This window comes from Desmodus rotundus, chromosome 6 (genome assembly GCF_022682495.2).
Source record: "Desmodus rotundus isolate HL8 chromosome 6, HLdesRot8A.1, whole genome shotgun sequence".
Lineage (NCBI taxonomy): Eukaryota > Metazoa > Chordata > Mammalia > Chiroptera > Phyllostomidae > Desmodus > Desmodus rotundus.
Window position 1 is genome coordinate 110,602,598 of NC_071392.1, and position 22,229 is coordinate 110,624,826.

Genomic DNA, 22,229 nt, shown 5'->3' on the forward strand with positions numbered 1-22,229 from the left:
AAGGAGGCAGAAGCGGACGCGCAGAGAACAAGGGACAGGCCAGGTGGGCGCACACCCAGAAACACGCCCCAGGTTCCTGGATGAGAGGGGTGGGGCAGGGAGGGCAAAGTATGGTCTCTTTTTGTGCTTTTCTGTATCTTTCCTACTCTGCTGCAAGGAATATTTCCCCCCCTTGGGGTAAACATCTTATTTTCCCAAAAAGAAAAAAACTGCATGCAGAGTAAGAGAAAACCACTAAAATCAGGAAGCGAGGAGGAGGGGACGTGGGGTCCCAGGTCTTCAATCCTCTGACATAGGCTGGAAACCGGGCAGAGCTGCGTGAGGAGGAGCAGGCAGGGGTGCAGCGAAACGGTGCTCCCAGCACAGTAGGAGTCTTATCTCTCTCGTGAAGAGTCGAGCAAAAGCAAATTGAACAGAGGCCCAGAGTGAGGGAATCAAAACCAGAGGAACCGGAGACAAGAGGTGGGCAAGACGAAGGGAGCTTTCCTGCCTCCCCTCCCCTGTAGGCCAGACATGGGCGCATCAGCGAAAATTGCCCTGTCCCTTGAGGTTCTCATTCTAGATGGCGAAGTGCATGAACCACCGTGGCAACCCGACAAGTTCCAGCAGGTCAGGGAGAGCTCCCAGAGGCAGTTGTGGCCGCTGAGATGGGTTTTGAAGGATGAATAGGAGTTTGCCAGGTCACAGAGAGGACGGGAGCATTCCCAGTAGTGGAAACAGCTTGTGCACAGCTTGTGCGAAGGTATGGAGGTGTAAGTGCCTGGGGGAGAGTCAGAGGCATCAAGATACTGATAAGGAAGAAAATCTGAAAGAGAGGGAGAGAGAGAGAATAGAGGAGATGGCAGCGAGGCACAGAGAAAAAGAAACGAACAGTGAGAAACAGAGAGACGTATAGAAACAAAGACAGCAAACAGAAGCACACAGAGACACACAGAGGAAGACCAAGAAGTTGGGGGAAAGGGAGGTTAAGACAGGCAATAGAAAGAAACACAAACAATTGTCAAGACAGAGCTCTTGGGCCACACAGATGAAAAGAGCGAGAGAGAGCTGGAGAGGATAGAGACAAAGACAGGGGCGGAGAAAGGCACACAGAGAGCCACAGAGAAACGTGGAGCCAGCAGAGAAAAGGGGGGTGTGGGGCCTTTCCCCAGGGGTGCCTCCAGCACACAGGCCTACCGGGGACACCAATGCTGCACAGGCGCATTCTGACCACCACGGAGGCGCTGCTGAGTACTTCACCCCTGCCAGGGCCAGGGTGCATCACCGGCCTGCTCGCAAGGGGCCTCCTTCCCAGGGGTGCCTCTGGAACACGGGCCTGCCAGGAGCCTCCTGCTTGCCGTGTGCACTCCAAACCCATGTGGGTCCACAAGGACACACGCTGCCCCACGCTCGTCCACAGAACCAGTCGCACACATTGGAGCCCACAGCCCAGGATCCCACAGGGTCAGGCTGGATGGATCTGGGTTTGTGTCCACACAACACACAAATTCATGCACACTCACTTTTTACCCCATTAATACCCAGGTACACACACACCCCAGAAGCCCACAGGCTGGCACAGTATCTGGACAGGTGTGTGTGGAGACACACAGAGCCGGGGGCAAACAGGCCCCACGCTACACCCATGTGAACACAAAGACACACACACCCTAGGCCATACCACCCCCACCAAGAACAAACAGAAGACCCCGCCACGAACTCCCACGCTTGCTCCTTGGAAGCTCCTGTTCGAGCTCCCAAGTCATGAGCGCACCCACGGGGTCTCAGGCTTGTGAGGACGATGCTGAACAGAGTAATATCCCGATTTTGAAATTTGTTTTTGATTAAAGTGTTATTACGGCCAGAGGTAACTCACAGGTAGGTGTGTGATCTGATGTAAAATAAACATCTTCGTAGAGACTGTTGCAAACAACCTTCCCAGGTTGTGTCCATTGGGGGTGGGAGAGAAGGGAGGAGAGGAAGGAAGAGTCCTGGGTTTCTCTCCGGAGCGCCCAGGACTTTGGTTGGTCCCGCCTCACCTCCCACCCAGCCCAGCGCTCCTGAGAAGCACACAGACGGCAAGCACACAGCCTCCTCTCCCAGATGACCCCACCCCTCCCCCAGACTGTCAAATGCCACCATCCAGCCAGAGCAGGAGCTCTGAACTGCTTACGCTTGCAGAGTCCTGGGTTCCACCTGGTGCATCTCAGACACACAAGCAAGGCTTCTGCCAAACGCAGGTCCAGGTGTGCACACAAGGGCACATTCCGAAGGAGCTGTCTCCACTCCGATCGCGTCACGCCCAGGCCTGAAGCCTGCCAGGCCCCCACGCTGCCTGCACGAAGGCCCCTCTGACAGCAACCTGCCCTTACCTCCCACCCCTCCCTCTCCAGCACACAGCAGTGGCCCAATAAACCGCTGGCTGAACTCTGAGGTCTGTGTGTGTTTAATCAGACAATATGCAAAGTATTTACAACCAATTCTGGCTTTCCCCCCACCCCCCCAAGCCTGGGCCATGGAATGTGGGACCCCCAGGCCCTGCCCAGAGCTGGGGCCCCCCAGCCTCTGCATAGTCATCTGAAATCTACAAAACACTATTTGTTTGTTTGTTTGTTTTTAAAAAAGGACAGTATCAGGACACCTTCTACAAAGGGCCTTGGGCAGTTGGAAGGGGATATGGGAGCTCGCCATTGCCGATGAGCCCGGACGTCACTGGGACAGACAGGAGAGGATCGCGGGGACAGACGTGTATGAAAGGAAAGTTGAAATTCCACAGGCAGGCACCGCTTGGCCTCCTTCCCTGCGGGCAAGGCCCAGCCGGCTCAAGAATCCCTGGCAGTGGGAATGTTATTGCTGTGAGGGGGGCTGCGGGTGAAGGGTTCAATGTGGGGGGGGGGTCGGAGTAAGGGGCATTTTTACATGTTAAATATGGACACACACGGGGGATACACACGTGCACACACACACACACAGGCCCTTGGCAAGCTGCCCACCAACTGTCGGCCACCACCTTCAAGGGGAGCACACTGAGGCCCAGGGAAAAGCCACCACACACCCTGAATGGCAGAGCTAGGGCCAAAACACGGTCTCCTGCACCCTGGGCTCAGGGTCTGGACAGGAGTGGAGCAAGTACAGAGGCCACGGCCACCTGTGGAGGCAGACACTGCAGCCAGGAGAAGCAGCGAAGTCCACCCAGGGCCGCACAGCCAGTCCTGGTGTGTGGTGAGGGACACTGTCATCTTCGCTCACCCCAGCCTATACACTCCTTTCCCTGCTCATGGGTGAAGGGGTGACACTTGGGGAGGAGAGCAGGGGCCAGGCATTGAAATGACACAGGACAAACTGGGCAGATGACCTGGGGTTCCCTCCTATGGCCAGGGCCAGAGCTTCCCAACCACTTAGATCTTCTATTTCTGCTTGATTGCCTCCAGAGCCTGGGGGCTCACTCCCTTTCATGGCTGGCTAGACCTGAAGGTCAAAATCCACCCACATTCTGATTGAAGTCTGCCTCTCTATACCTGTAGCTTCAGCCCTCATTCCTAGCTCAGCCCCACCTCTACCTCCACTCTCTCCCCCCAAAACAGCCCCACTGCACAGGAAGTGGCAGCAGGACTCTCTGCTGTCTCTAACCTACCCTCTGGCCCCTTGTCCCTTGGGCAGCCACAGTCTGTCCACGATGCTGCTGAAGACAGTTTTGTTGGTTCCTGAGGAAGACAGAGGGAGCACCGGGTTCTGATCCCATCTCAACCCTGAACTGCTCTGTGGCGTTGGAAAAGTCACAACCTTTCTTCAGACTCAGTTTCCCCATGAGAAATAGGGGACATGGAATTGATCATTCCCAAGGGTCCCCTGGATCTAAGAAGGGCAGGGTTTGAGGGGGTGCCCAGCCCACCCACCATCGCAGCAGTCTAGGCCTCGCTCGGCCTGCCCTGCCTGGGAGCCACGGCAGAGGGGTCTGGACTTAGTGGCCTCAGCCACCAGGTGATTCAGAAATGGACAGCAAGGGGCAGGGTATTGGGCAGGCTGGCGGCCAAGGGCCTATCACTTTTCTTTGGAAAGGCTCTTCAGCCAGCTCTGGAGACAGACCAGGGTGGCACGGAAGTGGGAAGGAGCCAATGCGTAGAGTAGGCGGAGGCTGGGAAAAGGGAGCCCTCAGTCCCAGCCCTTCTTCCCGGGTCCTTCTGCGGCGACGCGCAGAGCTCCGGGAGGGGTCCAAGGAGGAGGCATGTGGCTGGAGCAGGAGCCAGGACACGGTACCTGTGCCAGGCTTGGTCTCCGCCCTCAGGGCTGCCCCAGGCCCCAAGCCCTTCCATGTCACAAAAGAGGGAGAGGCCTCACCACTGGCGACTCAGCCCCATGGAGAGGATCAACAGCAGACAGGCAGAGGGAAGCAGCGCCCCATACCGGGGGCCAGCCAGCCCCAGATCCAAGCCAAGAAGCCAGTCTAGCCCTGTAGCCTGCTCCCTATAGGTTCTCTCCAGGCTGGTACTGGGGCTCCGTGGATGTGAAATAGTCCTCCAGGAAGGCCTGCAGGTATTCGAAGGTGGGTCGCTCCTCCGGCTCCTTCCGCCAGCACTGGCACATGAGGTCGTGCAGGGACTCGGGACACTCCGGGGGGCAGGGCATCCGGTAGCCCCGCTCCACCTGGTCCAGCACCTCACGGTTTACCATCCCTGTGGGCAGAGGGAGGAGTGAGCCGGCTGGCTCTTGGGGCGAAAGCAGGCAAGGGGAAGTTGATGGGGACAACAGAGAGGGCTTCCTGCCAGGACAGGGTGGGGTAATGGTGGGTACGCCCCTTCCCAAGGCTGGAAACCCTGACCAGAGAGAGCCTAGGATCAGATGTTCAACTTCTTTGTTATTCAGATGGGGAAACTGAGGCCTGGGAGGGGGCCTGGCTTGTCTAAGGTCACCAGAGCGGAGGGGTTCGGGGACCAAAGATGGGCTGTGACAAAGCCGCTTACCAGGGTAGGGCACCCGTCCCTTTGTCGTGAGCTCCGTCAGCAGGATCCCAAAGGACCACACGTCTGACTTGATGGTGAACCGGCCGTACAGGGCAGCTTCTGGAGCTGTCCACTTAATGGGGAATTTGGCACCTGCAGAAGCAAGAAAGGTTAGTAGGTGCCTGACAGATAAGCACCATTCCCATCCCCACTTGACAGATAAGGAAACTGAGGCTCAGAGAAGGGGCAGGACTTCCCCAGGCAGACGGTGCCCGCCCAGAGACTGCCCACCTTGCCGGGCTGTGTACTCGTTGTCCTCGATGAGCCGAGCCAGGCCGAAGTCAGCCACTTTGCACACGAGGTTCTCTCCCACCAGGATGTTGGCAGCACGCAGGTCCCGGTGGACGTAGTTCATGCGCTCCACGTATGCCATGCCTGAAGCGATCTGCGGGCAAAACCCAGGAGCCTGCCTCAGGGCCACCCCACACCCTTCCCAAGTCCCAGGGCACGTGCCCAGGGCTCGAGTCATCCCCACGACAGAGAGCCAACCAAACACCCTGCCCTTCCCAGTTCTTCAGGCAATGAAGTCAGGTTACAATCAATGGAATTGGCACAAAAAGGAAGGATCAGTGCTCAGCAGGAGGGAACACAGGACAAAGGGCAAAGGGAAAAGAAGGGGTACAAGACGAGATGCAGTCAGAGAAGTGGAGTGACGAGGAAAAGGGGCCCCAGATGCCCCAGAGACATAGATGTGTGCCAAGTCATGCCTGCCATCCCAGGTGCCCATTCTGAGCCTCTATTTTATCATCTGTCAAATGGAATAATAGCCATCCCTACCTCCCCTGATTGTGATAAGAATTAAGTGAAAAAAAGGGTTGTTGGGCAAAAACATACTAATACATGTTTGTTGAGTGAATAAATGACCTTCACAGAGGAGAAAACTGAGGACTGAAGTCTCATAGTAAGTCCGCAAATCCTGCCACCCAGGTAAGGGCTCTTTCCTCCACCCAGAACCACTGCGTGTAGCACTATAAGTGGTCCCAGTGATACATGAGGCAAGATCAGTGAGCGTGAAGGCACCTAAGCAAGCTTCCAGGAGGGGGCACTCAAGAGGCCAGAGCTGGCTGAGCCATGTGGGTCTCAGTGCTCGAAGCCAAGGGTATAAGAGGGGCTGACTCACCTGAGCAGCCATGTCCACCAGTTGAGGCAGCCTCAGGTACTTGCCCGTCTCCCCCTTGAGAAAGTCCAGCAAACTCCCTGGGCAGAGAGAAGGCAGCTCTAGTACCTGCCCTGTCTCCCTGAGCCAGGAAGCAGCGATTCCCAGGTCCCGTCCAACTGGGCGGGCTGGCCTCACTTTAACCGGCACTGCAGTTTATGCGAACCCATCTCCGAAAAAAGTCTCACTCGACATTCGTCACTCAAAGGCAGGCAGAATGAGAAACCATGGAATGTCCACCTCCCGGGGAACAGAAACTATGGTCCCTCCATCAGTGGAATACTACTCAGCAATGAAAAAGGAACAAACTACTGATCACATACAACAGGGAAGAGCCTTGGATGTAAAAGTTTGTATAAATGAAGTTCTGGAATAAAGAAATCTAGGGTGACCGAAAGCATGTCAGTGTTGCCTAGATTTGGAGATGGAAGGTACCACCTGCAAAGGGGAGCAGGGACCTGTCCGGAGCAAGGGAGACCTTCTATGCCCCGATGGTGGTAAGGAACACAGAGAGTCCACCTGTTCAAATGCATTGCACTGGACACTTAAAATGCATGTGTTTCATAATATATAAATTATGCCTCCAAAAAGTAGAATCTTAAAAGATAATTCATTAACTTTAAAATTAAGTCAAGGTCGAGCCAGAGACTTGATGTGGCGCGGCTCAGATGATCAGAGGGAGTTCTCTTTCTGCCCCAAAATGGCAAATGGCTTTAGGAAAACAGCAAACTAGGGGAGACAAGATGCACTGTAGAAAATCGTTAAAAATAAAACGAGAAAGACAACCTTTGTTTTAACTTTCCATCAACATGAGAAGTTGGCTCTAGTCCATTCCACCTTTAAAGAGGCTCACTCTAGGTCTGGGGGGTGGCAGGAAAGCACTCCCCCCACCCTCGCTCTGTGGTGAGCACCCTGATTCAGAGGCAGCCCAGCCAGGGGCGGCCCGCATCCCGGTGCCGGTGACCAGGCCTCACCCACCCTTGCTCATGTACTCCGTGACGATGTAGATGGGCTCCTCAGACACCACCGCGTACAGCTGCACCAGCTTCTCATGCCTCAGTTTCTTCATGACCTGGGCCTCCTGCAGGAAGGCCTCTGGAGACATCGTGCCTGGCTTCAGGGTTTTGATGGCCACTCTGGTGGTGCCATTCCAGGTCCCTGTGGGGGGAGGGGTGCAGGCTGCCTCAGTGGAGGCCCCCCATTCCCATCCCACAGGGACCCAGGATCTGCCCGGGGACCGATTTCAGCTCTGGCCCCCCGGCCATTCTGAGCCTCAGAGTTCCCACCTGTAAAATGGGCACAAGGACAGGACGCTGCTCCCGGAACTACCACGAGGATTAAAGGAGCCTCTGGCACGTGCTCAGGAGGGAGTAGCTGCTGTCGGGGCTACAACTATTAGGAATGTTTCAAAAAGCAGCATATTCCCTGGGGTGGGAGAGCAAGGTGCCAACTCAACTGCTCTTTCCTGCGTGATCCCGTTCCTTCCCAGCAGCCCAAAGAGGGTGCCTCAGGTGCTAGCAAATGAATGGACCGGGGCTGAGGTGTCTCTGGTGAGTGGCCTGGCGCCCATTCCTCCCAGGCTCTGGGCCTCCATCTGAGGGTTGGAGCTCAAGCCCTCCGAGCACAGCCCAGCTGGGGATATGTACCTGGCACTTCCCAAGGCTACCTGGAGCAGCAGGGAAGAAGAAGAACCTCCCCCACCGATGAGCGCACACCCAAGCTGCGTGTGAGTCTCGCAGCCACAGAACAGCTGGTGCGTGGACTTCTGCAGGGCGTGCTCACGTCCTCTCTTTGCCTGTGTGCCTAGGGCTGGCTTCTCATCCCTCTCCCCTCTCCCCAGCTCAGAGCCAACACGCCTCTTTTCCCCATGTGGCCTGAACTCCAGCCTTCAGGCCTTCGTCCCTGCAGTGCCTTCCACCCAGAACCCTCCCTGCTCTCCTCCATCGCCTCTTCCTCTGAAGGGAGAAAAGCGGAGACAGCAGTGCCAAGGGACTACCACAGCTCAGATGAACACCTCAAAGACAGGACACTGTGATCCCTCTCCTGGAGCCACAAGCTTACCACTGACACGCCTGCCTCACCCCACCCCCCACAATTCCTGTGTCAGCAGAGACCAGCGGACGGGGGCCTGAGTTTTGTCAGGGCGGCACGGTGTTTGTTTTTAAGAAGGGTCCTGCAGTTTCTCCAGGGTTACACAGGACTTGTTAAGAGGCCCAGAACATGCCAGGCCTGCCCTTGCCAGGACTCCCTCCACGGAATGAGGCTTCTCTCCCCAGGGCCACGAGCTAACGTGCGGGTGCACGCTGGGCCAGTGTTCTCACACAGACCCACGGTGGGTCCTATTACCCCTGGCCCCACTTTACAGTTGGGAAGACCAAGGCTCAGAGTGAGCTGGGCCAGACCACCAGGCAGGTCACTGGAGAGATGCGATGCCCAGCTCCTCCGCCGAGGCATGGGGGGTTACACCCCATCTGTGCCAGCCACCACTGGGGGAGCTCCATATTTAAAAGAGGGCCCACTGTTTAACAGAGGTACAGTAGGCTCTGGGAGGAAAAGGGGAGGAGGGTGGAGGGGGCCTGGAGCTGCCAGATGGGATGAACACCTGCCTGGTTCTGCTCTGAGGGGTAGGAGCAGGGACTTACCCATCCACACCTCTCCAAAGCAGCCCTGGCCCAGCTTGACCTCCAGCCGCAGTGACTCCCGGGGGATCTCCCAGGCGTCCTTGGCCAGGCCCTGAGTCTGTGGCTTGGATGTGGGGCACACAGTGGTGAGTCGGTGGCACAGGCCATCAGCATGTTCTGAAGATGGAGACAAGGAAGTGGGGTTCGGGCCTGGCATCCGCCCTGGGGCCCCCTGTCCCACGGAGTGCATGCACAGACCTACACGTTGCATGCACACAGGCTTTGGGGACACACAGGATGCCTTTGAGGCCAAGCACCCACACCTGTGTGTGTGCCCCTCACCTCGCACAGGTTCATGCTGCCTCGTGCACCTGCTCACCAACTCATTCACCCGTTCATTCGTCAGACTTTAAGAGGTGGCCAGCTAGGTGGGTGCCAGGGACCCAGTGGGGGACAAGTCCAGTGGAACCTTGGCTTCTGGGAGCTCATGGTCCAGGGGGAGCCCAGCTTCCTGTAATCAACTCCCAAAACCACATGTGTGCCAGAGGAGGGCTGGGTATGCAACAGCGGGTGGGGCTGGATGGAGTCCTGGAAGCCTTCCCAGAGGAAGTGGTACTTGGGCTTGAATCTGCAGGAGGGTGAGTGGTGAACAAGGGAGCAGCACTCCAACTATAAGACACAGGGCCTCGTGCCTGTGTAAAGGCCCTTAGGGAGGAACAGCTGCTGGGTGGGAGGAGCTGGAAGGAGGCTGGGGGGCTACAGGGAAGTGAATGGGGGAAGAGCGGCCTCTGGTTTAGACTACCCAAGGCCTCAGAGACCACACGGGGGTTCTTATCCTGAGATTCCAAGATAGCCCCCGGAGGGTTTTGATCTGGGGAAACAGGGTTCAGAATGAATGGTAGTGGTGGCCGAGGGGACAGAGAAGTGGCAGATCCCAGAGGGAGTTGGGAGGCGCGGTTGACAGAGGAGGATGTGTGGGGTGGGAAGCAGCACACTCAGAATAGGCCACATCTGCACACAGAGGCCAGAGCCACACACCACAACCACACAGACACCCACAGAGACCCGCCACAAGGGTTCACACAGGCCCGAGACGACTCAGTCTGCCTGGGCAGTCCTCAGCACGCAGACGAACAGCCACACAGTAGCACAGGGGCTGCACGGGTGAGCACACCAGCCCTCGCTCCCTCTGCTTCTCATGCTCTCCCTCTCCCTCTCTCTCTTTCTCTCCCTCTCTCTCTCTCTCTCTCTCTCTCTCTCTCTCTCTCTCTCTCTCTCTCTCTCTGCGGCAATCTGGCCGCCCCCTCCTCCACTCCCAGTAACCAGTTCAGACCAGAACTAGGACTACAGAGACAAATGACACCAGCCTGTGCCCCTCCCTTCTCTGCTCACTCCTCCCCGCAGCCCCCTCCTCACCAGACAGCTGCAGAGGAGGAGAAAAAGGAAGAGGGGGAGTGGAGGGAGAGGGTTGAGGGGAAACAAGGCAGAGAGCGCAGGGAGGAAAGAAGGAAAAGATGGGGGAGGGGGGAGGAAAGAGGAATGGGCGAAGAAGGGGAAAGGAAGAAGGGGCAGGGAATAGAAGGCGGGGGAGGGCAGAAGCCACACAGCCTCGGCATAACTGAAGCCCCTGCCCTTTTCGGCCCCAAAGCCCCCTCCTCAGGGTGTGCAGCCAAGGCTGAGATACCCCCGGCCAGTGCCCTCAGAGGGCCTAGCCCCGGGCCAGGCGGCCAGCGCTCCCCAGGCCCAGCTGCCTGCCCGGCCCCGGAGGCCGGGTCGGAGGGGCGCTCACTGGAGTAGTAGGCTACGAGCTGCTGCAGACTGTTGAACTGCGTGCGAGAGGTGATGTAGAAGCCGCCGCTGTCCAGCTTGCGGATCTTGTAGTGCTTCACATTGAGGCCCTTGGCGTTGTCGAAGTCGGACACTGAGAGGCAGTAGGCACCTGCAGGGAAGGGCCAGAGAGGAGCCGTGAGCACCCTGCCAGTCGCCCCCACAGGCCACAGCACTAAGCGCAGTTCTGTCAGACACAGGAAGGGGGAGGGAAGCCAGGTCCACAGCCCCTGGCCCAGGGCAGTGCCAGGTGTGGTCCAACCTATCTCTGAGCACCCGGCTCTGGGGCAGCCACTGAGACAGGGCCCAGTCAGCAAAGGGGCGCCTGGCTGGAAAGCTTCGCCATGCATCCTTGGCCCTGGGAAGACTTAGGAAGCCTAAGTGAGCGTCCCTACTGTGTGACCTGAACAAGTCACTTGCCCTCTCTGGGCTTCAGTTTTCTCCTTTGCACAATGGGGCTACTCCCAGGGCTGCTGGGAAGATTCAATAATACTATACTTAAGAGGGCCTAGCACACAGTAGGTGTTCAATGAATGTTTGCTGGAAATGTAGAAATGGCCCCAAGTGACTGTGTGTTTCTGGACTAACTGCTTCCCCTCTCTGGGTCTGCTCTCGGGAGCACTGTCTGTGCCTCGCCTCTTCCTGAAGGCTCCCGGCCCAGGCAGGAGTGGGGGGCGGGGGTTGGCTGAGACTGGGCCAGACATGGGTAGGAGCCCAGGTGCTGGGTGTGACCTGTAGGCACTAATGCTCAGCTGGGCCAGCCATAATGGCCACTTCCCTGCTTTCCTTGAGCCTGGAAAAGTTTGGGGCTAGAAAAGCTCCCTCCTGCCCAGAAGGCCTGGCTAGGAGCCTCTGTTAACCCGAGTCCTAGAGACGGCTGCGCCAGGGAACAACACTGAGCCCCAGAGGCAGGGCAGTGGGGGCAGAAGCTCCAGGGGACAGAGAAAGCCCTTCTTGGGAGGCAGCGTACAGGTGGCATGCCAGAAGCCCCATCCCCGTGGCCCAGAGACCCTCTGGACAGTCCTCAGGTAGGGGTTAAAAACCTGTGCAAAGAAGGGAAAAAGAGGCCCAGAGAGGGAAAGCAGCTAGGCATCAGGTCACCCGGCAGTCAGGCACGGAGCTGGGACTGGAACCAGCACCCAGGCCCCTAAAGCTGCCAGGAGAAACCATGACTTGCTGCAGGCCCTGCGCACATAGCAGCCACAGGCCTGAGCCTGAAGCCAACCCCTGACTGTTCGTGCACGCATGCAGGCATGCCTGTGCCCGGTGGTTGCACTGAACGTGCCACACTGAAGGTACATACTTCCCAGGCCCCCAGGCATGAGGACACACCCACAATTCACTCCCACGCAGCAACACACAGGCAGGTCCACCCCCACATGTGCACACAGGCCCGGACCCACACATGGCGTGCACAACCACATGGCCGCTCATAAATGCACATGCGTGACATGCATGATCTGCTTTCCCATCTCCCGCTGAGCCCCAGGCCCACAGGAAGTGGCCCAGCTTCGTTGCCATGGTGATGGGGCGCCTGCAACCCACTTGCAGAGGGGCTGGAGCGAAAGCAGTGGTACGGGTGATACATACACATTCTCTTGCCGGGGGAAGGGACAAAGAACAGGGGCTAGGGCTGTTGGAGAAAGGCCAAAGCCAAGTCTCAGGACCCAGTCCAGCCCCAGAGGCCCCTGAAGAAGGGGGAGAAGAGAGGCCCATTGGATCAGCACCCACCCTGGGAACAAGCCTTTTGCTGTGTGGCCCTCAGTCCTCCTGACAACCTGTGCCCACCCCTCATCTGAGCAAAGTGAGGCCAGAGAGGCTAAATGTCCTCTTTTACTGCACCTCTGGCCACTCAAGATAACTCAGTGTTCCTCAGATGCACCTCTCTGCCCTTGACCCCGCCGTTTTCTCTGCCTGGAGGGTTCTTACCACCTCACTCCATACACCGAACTCCTATTCATTCTGCCGCACCCAGCTCAAACAACCCACAGAAAGATGGTCCCGTTGACCTGCGGGAGTGCTCGTACCTTTCGTGGTCTCACTTTCTCGCACCAGGAAGGTCCCCCTCGGGTTCTCTGCATTGAGCAGTAATCGTTCTGACTCCCGTCTCGTGATTTTGCCAAAGTACCACCTGGGGCGGGAGGGAGGAGGCTGGTATTGGTGGCCCAGGTTCCTGCCCACACACAGTGCCTCTGCCTGGGATGCTGCCGAGGGCCTAGGCAGCCACCTCCCACCCCAGCCCCGGAGACAAGCTCTGAACTGGCAGCGACAGCGAGCAAGCAGGAAGCCAGAATCCATACTCACTCCTCAGCCTGGATGGAGTCGGAGGGTGCCACGTAGTTGCTGGGGATGTAGCCCGTCTGTCCCGTGCTGAGCGAGTGGGCCAGCCACCAGTCTCCCTCTCTGAGTGGGGGAGGAGGGAACAAAGGAGAAGGGGGTCATCAGCGGTGGGCCCCGGTGCCCGCAATCCTCAGGGGTGCTGTGCTGGGAGCCCTGGAGGCCAAGTGGAGCACAGGGAGCCGTGGGATGGGGCCACTGACAGCCTACCAGGCCACGCCAGCCTGGAACTCTTCCTCTCCCTGGCCCAGATGCCTGCAGGCCAAAGCTGACTCAGACGGCCTTTGTCCAGGACTGTGGCAGGACTGACATGGGTGGGCCCGAGGCCTGAATTCACAGGGACAGAGTCCTGGGACGGGAAGTCATCTTGCTTCCCTTCAGAGCGACCAAGCCCTCTGAAGACGCCAAGAGCTGCCGTGGGAGTGAGGTAGGGGGCTCCTTGCCTCTGAGCAGCAAGCAAGTTTCAACAGGAGAGAAGGTTCCTGCCTGAGATAGATGTCAAATCAGACTTTCGAACTTCCCCAAGCCCTGAGATTCGGAAGCCCGATCCTCGGAGCTGGTGAGACCTGGGTGGAGGCAGGGGTAGCCCTTTTGGGGCTTGGTGACACTCTACGTGCCAACCCTGCAAACTAGAGCAGTGCTTGCCTCTGTCACAAATCACAGGCCACACCTAAACGGCTCCTTGGCTGAACACTACAGGCCTCCACTTGCAGCTTGCCCATCTACAGGGGAAACTGAGGCCAGAGGGGGTTGGGACTTGCCCAAAATCACACAGCGTGTCATGTGGGAGGGTGGCTAAGGTGGCAGAGCCCCAATGCCCAGGGTGCTTTTACACTAATTGCCCCACCAGGCAGAAGAGGAGATGAGGGGGCAGGGCAGGAGGTGCTCCCCATGCCATCGGGTTCCCCGGGCCTGGGTGGGAGCGGGGAGGGGGTGAAGTACCTTTGCAGCCATCTGAATGTGAACCAGGTCTGGCTGGAGCGGGGGTCCAGAGACACAGAGGAGAGAGGAGAAAGCGAGAGCCCAACAGGAAAGAAGAGGCAGAGATGGGGGTGGTGAGCGGGAGAGGCAGAAAGAGCAAGGGGCAGAGCAGGGCAGCCAGCCAGGCGGTGCTGGGGACAGGGGACAAGGGGGCAGCCACAGAGGCTTCACAACCAAAGCAACCAAAGGGAATAGGGGGAGGGTCCATGAGGAACGTGGGGGCCATGGGAAGGGCTGCCTGGGAAATGGTGTCCAGCTCCACCCATTCCTCCGGTGTAGATGGGAAAACTGAGGCCAGAGAAGCTAAGGCATCTCTGCTCAAGGTCACACAGCCAGGCCCAGGCTCCTGGCTGCCAGATAAGAAGGGCTGAGAGCTTGCTGAGCTTCCCAATCCAAGGATGCCTTTGGACCTCACCACGACCCTGAGGAGACACACGGCAAGCAAGATGTGCTCCCCTCCCCATCGCCGGGCCCAGAGAGGGAAAGGCACTTGCCAACAGCCACACAGCCTGGACTTGAACCTATAACCCTGGCTCCTGGCTCTTCTGAGTTTCCCCTGACCCACACCCTTCAGCCCATTTTGAAGATGAAGTTGAAACCAGGAGAATATGGGGCTAGTGGAGCTCTCCAAGGGCCTGGGAGAGTATAGGGGAGCACCCAGACTGGGGCATAGCTGTGGAGGTGGGGTAGGGGAGCGAGGCTGAGCCAGAGGGGTTAAGGTCCTTCTGGATGGACTGAGGCGAAGGCAGTGTGATGGGGGCTGGGTGGCTGAGTCTGCTGTGCCGTCGCTGACGCACCTTTGGGCAGGGACACAGTTCATGCAGCAGTTTCTGCAAGAGAGAGTGAGGGGGCAGGGCCCACCTCAAGGAATAGAGCCCTCACTTGTTCAGGACCTCCACCCACCTCCTGTTGTACATCCACCCAGGGGTGTCCCCACTCGTCTGTCCCATTTGACTCTCAAGGCCACCCTGAGAAGGAAGAAAGCAGGCTTCAGCCTCCCGATTAGAAAACCGTGGCTCAGAGATGTTGAGGGACCAGCCCAAGGACACACAGCACCCAGGCTGGAGTAACTCAGCACTTTCTTAGTAGAGCTGGGGCAACTAAGGCATGAGAGGGGCTGAGACTTGCCCAAAGCTACAAAGCAAGGGAACAACTGAGATCTTCCAGTCTAAAGCCTTCATTTCACCAATGGGAGGAATAAGGCACAGAAGGGACAGTGATTTTCCCACAGCCGTACAGCAAATCGATGGCACAGCAAGAGTGAGAACCAGGGCCCCTGAGTGGCCGCTGCCAGATGCAGCAGGCCTCCAGGACCCCCGCAACCTCCCCAGGCCCTCAGGGGCAGACGGAGGCGGAGGCAGCGGGGCTGGGGGCAGCGGTCTGGGCTGAGAGCTGGGTCAGAGGCTACAAAAGGAGGCAGCTTGACCAAGCCAGAGTCTGCAAGCTGACCAGCCGCTAGGGAGTCCCCGGCCACCAGCTCAGGGTGGAAAACCTGCAGAGCCTGCACCCAGAGGCCAGCCAAGCAGGGCCCCCAGAAGCCATGGGGGTTCAGTTCCACAGACATTACCCAGAGTTGGGCCAGCAGAGCCGCTAGCTCCCCAATGTCAGCCATATGTGAGTGTGGGCTCCCAGCCCAGTCTGGGAGTTTCAGTTCACAAGGGCGGGGAGGGTGGAGCACTGCAGTCTCACTAAAGGACTCCACGTCAAGCTTCGGCCTGGCGCAGCCTGAGAGGTGTCTGAGAGCTTGAGAGCCCGAGTCAGCCACCCCAGCACCCTGCCAGCTCACCAAGTGCAGGCTGTGTGACCTTGGCCCTGTCTCGGTTTCCTCATCTGTAGGATGGGGATACCCATGCCTCCCTCCGAGGATGTAAAATACCAACACAAAGCCCGGCACACAAAAGGTGCTCAATGTCTATGAACCTAGCACACAGTAGGAACTCAATGTGTAATATCTTGATTTGGCTAAAAAAGAAAAACAATCGAATCTGTTTCTCAATGGTGCCCCTCTCCTCACTCTCCAAAAAAAAATTTTTTTTTTAAACCAAAGCAGCTCAGTCCATCTCCAATAAGGATCTGCTGTGTGATCTTGGGCAAGTACCCTACCCTCTCTGTGTCTCAGTTTCCTCATCTATAAAAAGGAAATTATACTTTTTATTTCCTTTTTCACAGAATCTCCCTCGCAGCAATGTGAATCAGTCAGTATCAAGCCAGCTTTAGCTTTGAGTCCGCTAATTATTACGATTATCATCTGAGCCTCAGTTTACCCACCTGTGAGATGGAGCTATCAAGCACCATCTTTCCAAAACTATATGGTCTGGGAGACTCAAACCTGTCACAGCTGGCAGCCAAGGGACACCAACCCAAGTCAGCCTTGGAAGTGACAGCAGGTTAATCTAGGCACCTGCCCTGGGCCTCGTCCTCACCAGATGGGGAAGGAAAAGGGTGAAGGAAAAGAGCAAGACATTCCCTGCCTGACCCCTCACCTTCCCACCTGTGGCCCGAGGAGAAAGCCCTGGACCAGATGTCCCTGAGCTATGACGTTACATTCCAACTGCTATTCCCAAGCTGTGTGACCTCCAGCTACTGACCTGCCTGTCTGAGCTTCAGGACCCCCTTTTTGGACCCTAACCTTAGAACCGACCAGGCAGTATGCGGATCAGGGTTGTAGCAGCTTTGGAACCTGGGAAGTTACACCTGTTTGGGTGCTTATATACCGGTCCAAGAAGCACGTTGGGGGTGGCAGGCAGGCTTGGGCAGCTCAGCACGGCCCACGCGGGCAGGTTTCCGAGCCCTGAGGCCTGGGTGCGTGGCCTGTGGCCAATGGGAGAGGGCAGGGTGAAGCCAGGGCAGGTCGAGTAAGGAAGGCAGGAAGGTATCCCTTGCCCCATGGTGGGGAGCACCCAGGGCAAGGTGGCAGAGGTTAATGCCTGCTGGAGAGCTCCTGCAAAGAAGCTGCTAGAATCTGGGTGGGAGGAAGGGGCAGTTCAGGGAACAACCCGGAGTCAGACCCAGAAGGCCCCTGGAGACTCAGACACCAGGGCCCAGGCTTGAGACAGTCAGACCTTGGGCCCAGAGGGCTTTCTCAGGCCCCGGGCAGCAGACCCCCAGCATGCCAGGACTCAGTGAAGCAGGAAGATCCGGGGCGGGGCTCCTGGCCTGCTGGGAAGACCCCGACCTGGCCAGACCCCAGCAGCAAACAGGCTCATCCCTCAGCTCTCCAGTGCCCCAAACATCCCAGCCACCCACAGGTTGGACTCAGGCAGTCCCTCCCTCACCGGGGTGGTGCAGGGTTAGGGCAGGGGGCTCAGGGGTTACACAATAATGAGCTCAAAGCAATACCGATGGAAGGGCATGTGGGTGGGGTATGAGACCTGAACACCTCCCATTCGGGTGGCCCAACTTCCAATTGGCACCCCGTCCCTTTGTCTCTCCTCTTCCTCTAAGGCCGACCCCGCACTCTGCCACCACCTGACTCTCAGGCAAAGGGGCCTCTAAGCACTGCAGTGTGAGGAGGGGCTCTCAATTCACCCCTGCCCTCCAGTCAGGGTGCCTCACTGCCACCCAAGGCTGCCCATGGATGGGACTCCATCCCTGCCGGCCCTCCTGGCAGCCCCAGGGCTGGCCAAACACCCCCCAGGACAGAGGAAGTGAAGGGGCAGACAAGAGGAGTGAGGGCAGCTCTCGGTCTCTGGGCGAAAGAGGAAGAATTGGTTTCCAGAGCCTTCCCTGAAGCCGCCCCTGTGCTCAACGTGTGACCCAGCCTGAGATGCCCATGGCTGCTGGCTGAGACTCCTCCCAGTACTTCTGAGCCTGCGACCTGAGGCACCCTCTCCTGCAGGGGCCTTTCCTCCTCCCGGCTACTCTGCACCTCTGCTGAGCCCACCCCCACTCGGGCCGTGGGTCATGCCTAACCCTCCCAGCTCTGCCACCAATAACTGTGGGACCTCGAGCAAGCCATTTCACCTCTCTGGGCCTCAGTTTCCTCATTTGCAAAATGGAGCAAATACGAGTTTCCACTTCCCAGGACTGCGGTGAAGTATAAATAAAACAACGCAACGCAAAGTGCTGAGCACAAAACCTGGCTCGCACACAAAGCACAGTAAACGGTGGTATTTCGTTACTGTCCCTCATCCTGTTCATCTGTGCACCAGCGGGGCACCCCCGCGTGCTGAGCAACAGGTGACGGGGACCCAGATTGTGGCAGGCCTGACAGCAGCCCTCAAGGTGCTCCCATCCCGGGGTGAGGGAGGCAGGCGCGGACAGCCGAGACCACGCAAGAAGTGGACTGACACCAGGCCTCGGACACGCCAGGGGGCAGGACTTTGGGAAAACCCCTCCCCCAGGAGAGCAGCTCAAGTCAGGGAGAGAGCTGCTGCCCGAGTTCCAGCCCTGGCTTTGCTGTTTGGTAGCTGTGTGACCTTGGGCAAGGGCCTTCACATCTCAGAGCCTCAGTTTCCTCATCTGTAAAATGGAGAAATCCCCTCCCCGCACCACTACAGCCCTGGCAGGATTGCCGCTGAGTAGATTTGAGGGCAGAGGTTACAGATGCCTGGCACGGCACCTGGCACCTCTCTTCCCTTTGGCCTCCCAGAGAAGGCAGTCCCCAGCTGGATCTGGAGGGATGAACAGGAATGTGCCAGGCAGAGATGGGACAAAGGGCACTTCAGGCAGAGGGAACCGCATGCACAAGGGCAGGGAGGCGCGAACAAGCGAGATACACTCAAAGAGGTTGGAGATGTCTGGCCTCCTTAGCCAGGCCTTCAAGGACACTCACAGATCCATTCTACTCTATCCTCTAGGACCTTCTTGCCCTTACATAGCCCCAAAGGCACCCAGCCCCCTCTAGCACGGCACCCTCTGGGAGGGATAGCCTTCCACCGCCTCCACGTGCCATGTGACTTCACTGTTCTTCCAAGGCCTGCTTGAACCTCCCAGTCCCTGTGGTCACCACCAGAGGGGGCACACAGCAGAGGCTCAAATGCCTGGGCTGACCCTGGCCCCTTCTCTGCCTGCCACTTGGCCTGGGCTGGGCCTGGCTCCTGGCCGCACTCTGGCTCCAGAAAGGCATGGACCAGGCCTTCTCCACCCAGACCCACCAGGCCCAGCACTGGGCCGTGCATGCAGCTGGCACTCAACGTGGGCTGACGGGTCAGAATGAAGGGCAGGTGAGTTAGAAGGGTGACCAGGAGAAGGGGTGATGGGGAAGCGACAGGAGTGATGGGAGGACCTTCCCCATTCTCAGCCTGGGGGTAATAAGGTCAGGACCCAGTTAAACTGGCTGGGTTGGGGGGGTGAGGACATAAGCTGGAGAGCTGGAAGCGGGCAGCCAAGGGAGCCAGAGACCACAGGCAGGGACACGGCCACATGCATAGCAGCCCCACCCCCACCAGCGAAGTGCCCCACCCAGCCCTCCCATAAAGTATGTACACACCTGACATCCACCTTCCTCCTAAGGGCCAGCGAGAGAGAAGCAGAGAGAGGGAGATGCTGAGAGAGGGCTGGAGGAAGCAAGCGCGGGCAGGAATGGGGGGAGGGATCCCCAGGCTGCAGGGGTTGGGGGAAGGGGGACAGCAAGCGCTGCCAAAGGCAGCAATGCAGCAGGTGCAGGCTCCGCCCCGCCCTGTCAGCATTCCTGTGTGAGCAAACCCCACCCCAGCCCACCCTGACACCCTCCACCTGCCCCCATCCCTGGGCATATGAGCCAAAGACTACACAGCACCCCCATGACAGGTGCTGCACCTTGCTCCCACTGAGCTCTAGGCAAGGAAAGAAGAGGGGGCCACAGGAGGAGAAGGACTCACACCCCATGTCTGGAGTCTCACCCACCCCTCCCCCATCCGCAGAGGCCCCAGAATCTGGCACTGGTTCCCATAGGCCAGCATGGCTCTAGGGTGCCCCAGGATGGAGTCCCTGGAGGTGACCCAGACGTCCACTAGGGAGTCCTGCCCTCCACACCCGGTCCTGCCATCTCACCCACATGCCCAATCCTGACACTCTCCCACTGGGGGCCCAACACAGGCTCCCCAGCCCTCCCAGTGTGGGCTCCTCTCCCCACAGCTGGACTCTCTGGCTCACTCGGCTGCTCCAGGCTCTCCAGACCCAGGTCACTAACAAGGGCACCTCTGTGGGCATCGCCTCCAGTTTCAGGCCCTGCTTTTTGTAGTCCTGGATCCGGGCCCAGTTCTGCCCTGACCACATGCCCCTCTGCAGCCTGGGGCCTGGGCTGCTGTGCCCTGTTGACCAGTTACTGAGCCCAGGTCCCTGTCCCAGAGGCCCTCCCGGAGCACCATGTACCACACTTGCCTCATCATCTCTCCCACAGGCCCCAGGGCAGCCCCCTGGCCCTCAGCCAGCCTGGGTGCTTGGCCATGTCTGCTGCCCCTTATGCTTCTCCTGGGCCCCGGATGCTCAGAAGCCACTCTGGCCCAAGACCAGGCCAAAGGGATGGAGTTTCCAGGGACGAGAGGGAAGGGGGCACTCACGTGTTGTTGACAATCTGCAGCCGCTCCCCTTTCTTGAAGGACAGGTCGGTCTCTGTCCGTGACTCATAGTCATAGAGGGCCACAAAGGTGGTCACTCCAGCTGCAGAGAGGGAGGGGGCATATCAGGATGGCAGAGGCCACAGCTGGGGAGAGGGGGGCACAAAAGAATCCTGTGCCCTGGGGGACTGGGGTTGGTCTCCCACAGGCTGTCAGAGCCCAGCCCAGAGGCACAGCCACAGTCAGAGGGGGCGGCCTCTGCTCGTGTCCGCCTGCGCCCATGTGCCTGAGCAGCCCAGTGAGGACTGCAGGAGGCACGTGCAGCTGTTCATGTCTGACTGTCCCCTGGGCTCTGGGTGTGGCTTGTCGGTTTCGCATCTGTCTTCCCACACAACCGGACACCCACACCAGCAGGCATCTCTGTGCGTCCCCAGGGCCTGACACACGGACGGCACTCCAGAATGAACCCGTGAGTGACGGAAGCCGCCCCAGAGGAGGCAGCTCTACTCTCTCTGGGAGCTTCCATGTGTCTGGGGAGAGCCTAGCAGCAGGCAACTGTCCCCTCAAAGCGGCCCTCTCTGTCCCCCATTTTAATTACAACCTCCACCTCCCCATCTGCCCAAACTCCCTCCCTGCCACTCTGTTTCCACCTTCTAACACCCCACTCAGTTCACACACCTTGCTTGGTTTCTCTCCCCCGCAGGGGTTTGTCTGCTCTATGCACCCCTGTGTCCTCGGACCAGAAGAGCCCTGGAGCACGGCAGAGGCGCCACAAATATCTCCTGGACAAACAAATGGGTGTGTTTGTGGGTCTGTTGTCTCCCTTGGGGATGTGTCTCTGTCTGAGGGGCCCATAGGCATCATCCATGTGTCCGTTTTTGTGTTCTCACTGTGCGCGTGGGTCGTGCCCATGAGTCTGTGGGTGTCCGGGAGTGCATTTCCTACGTACATGTCTGCGTCCTGTGTCTTTGAAGGGCTTTGGACCATACGTGTGTCTTCATCCAGGATCACAAGCCTGCATGTGCAAACGTGCTTATATTTGCGTGCGTCTGCACTGGGCGTGTGTCTGTGCCCAGGAGTGCACGCCCATGTGCCCCTGAGCGCGTCTCTGTGTGAGAGGTCTGTGTGTGTCTACGACAGAGTCTCCAGCTAAGCACATGTACATGTCTTGCACGGGTGTCTTTGAATGAGCTGCTGACTGTGTGTGTAGCCATGAGTGCGTGGCTCCGTGTGAGTGTGTTGGGTGAGGGCACAAGTGTTTGTGTGAGGGTCATGTGTCTGTGTGTCTCCAGGAACACATCTGCCTCTTTCTAAGCATCCCTTGCCTGGGCTGCTATACCTGCAAAGTGCCAGCAGAGGGCGCAGGGATGCACCTCAGCCACTGGAGGGCCTCTGCAGAGGAGTTTTAGTTCTTCCTCCCAACACCCCCATACACCATCTCCCCCAGAACACCCCTGCCCTTCCGGGCCCCTTTTGCCACACACCAGCCACCTGTCCTGACCCACCTCTGGACTGACCAGAGCAAACAGCAAGCCTCCAACCTGGTCCCTGTGCTGCCCTGAGCAGCCCCCAGGCCCTCTGGGCCTCAGTTTCCCCTATAGTCCTCTATCTTAGACCCGTTTAAACTCTGCATCTGCAGGATTGTCCACCACACTTTCCAGTTCATAAAGCCCTTCCCACCCACGGCCTCCAGGAAACTCCCAAGAGTCCCCAAAGCCAAGTATCCCATAGACTCTTCCCCTTTAGTGAGCAAAAGAAACAGCAGCCTCAAAAGGGGGTGTCGCTGCCCCAGGACACACAGCCCTCCCAGCAGAGCAGCCTGGGCCTGGCCAGAAAGGACAAAGCCGTC

At 58.3% G+C, this 22,229-nt stretch overlaps 1 protein-coding gene across 4 annotated transcripts in view; it reads right to left on the reverse strand.

The window, feature by feature from the left end:
• Positions 1-2,407: 2,407 nt before the first annotated feature.
• Positions 2,408-22,229, reverse strand: part of SRC (SRC proto-oncogene, non-receptor tyrosine kinase) — a 56,963-nt gene continuing 37,141 nt past the window's right edge. For all 4 annotated transcript variants that reach the window (XM_045194632.3, XM_045194631.3, XM_024559490.4 and 1 more), the window contains 10 exons: positions 20,384-20,483; positions 12,888-12,986; positions 12,611-12,714; positions 10,546-10,695; positions 8,778-8,933; positions 7,114-7,293; positions 6,100-6,176; positions 5,211-5,364; positions 4,941-5,072; positions 2,408-4,652 (listed from right to left, as the gene is read on the reverse strand). In XM_045194632.3, coding sequence (XP_045050567.1) covers positions 4,444-4,652; positions 4,941-5,072; positions 5,211-5,364; positions 6,100-6,176; positions 7,114-7,293; positions 8,778-8,933; positions 10,546-10,695; positions 12,611-12,714; positions 12,888-12,986; positions 20,384-20,483 — 1,361 coding nt within the window. In that variant the 3' untranslated portion in view covers positions 2,408-4,443. The remainder of the gene's footprint in view (positions 4,653-4,940; positions 5,073-5,210; positions 5,365-6,099; positions 6,177-7,113; positions 7,294-8,777; positions 8,934-10,545; positions 10,696-12,610; positions 12,715-12,887; positions 12,987-20,383; positions 20,484-22,229) is intronic.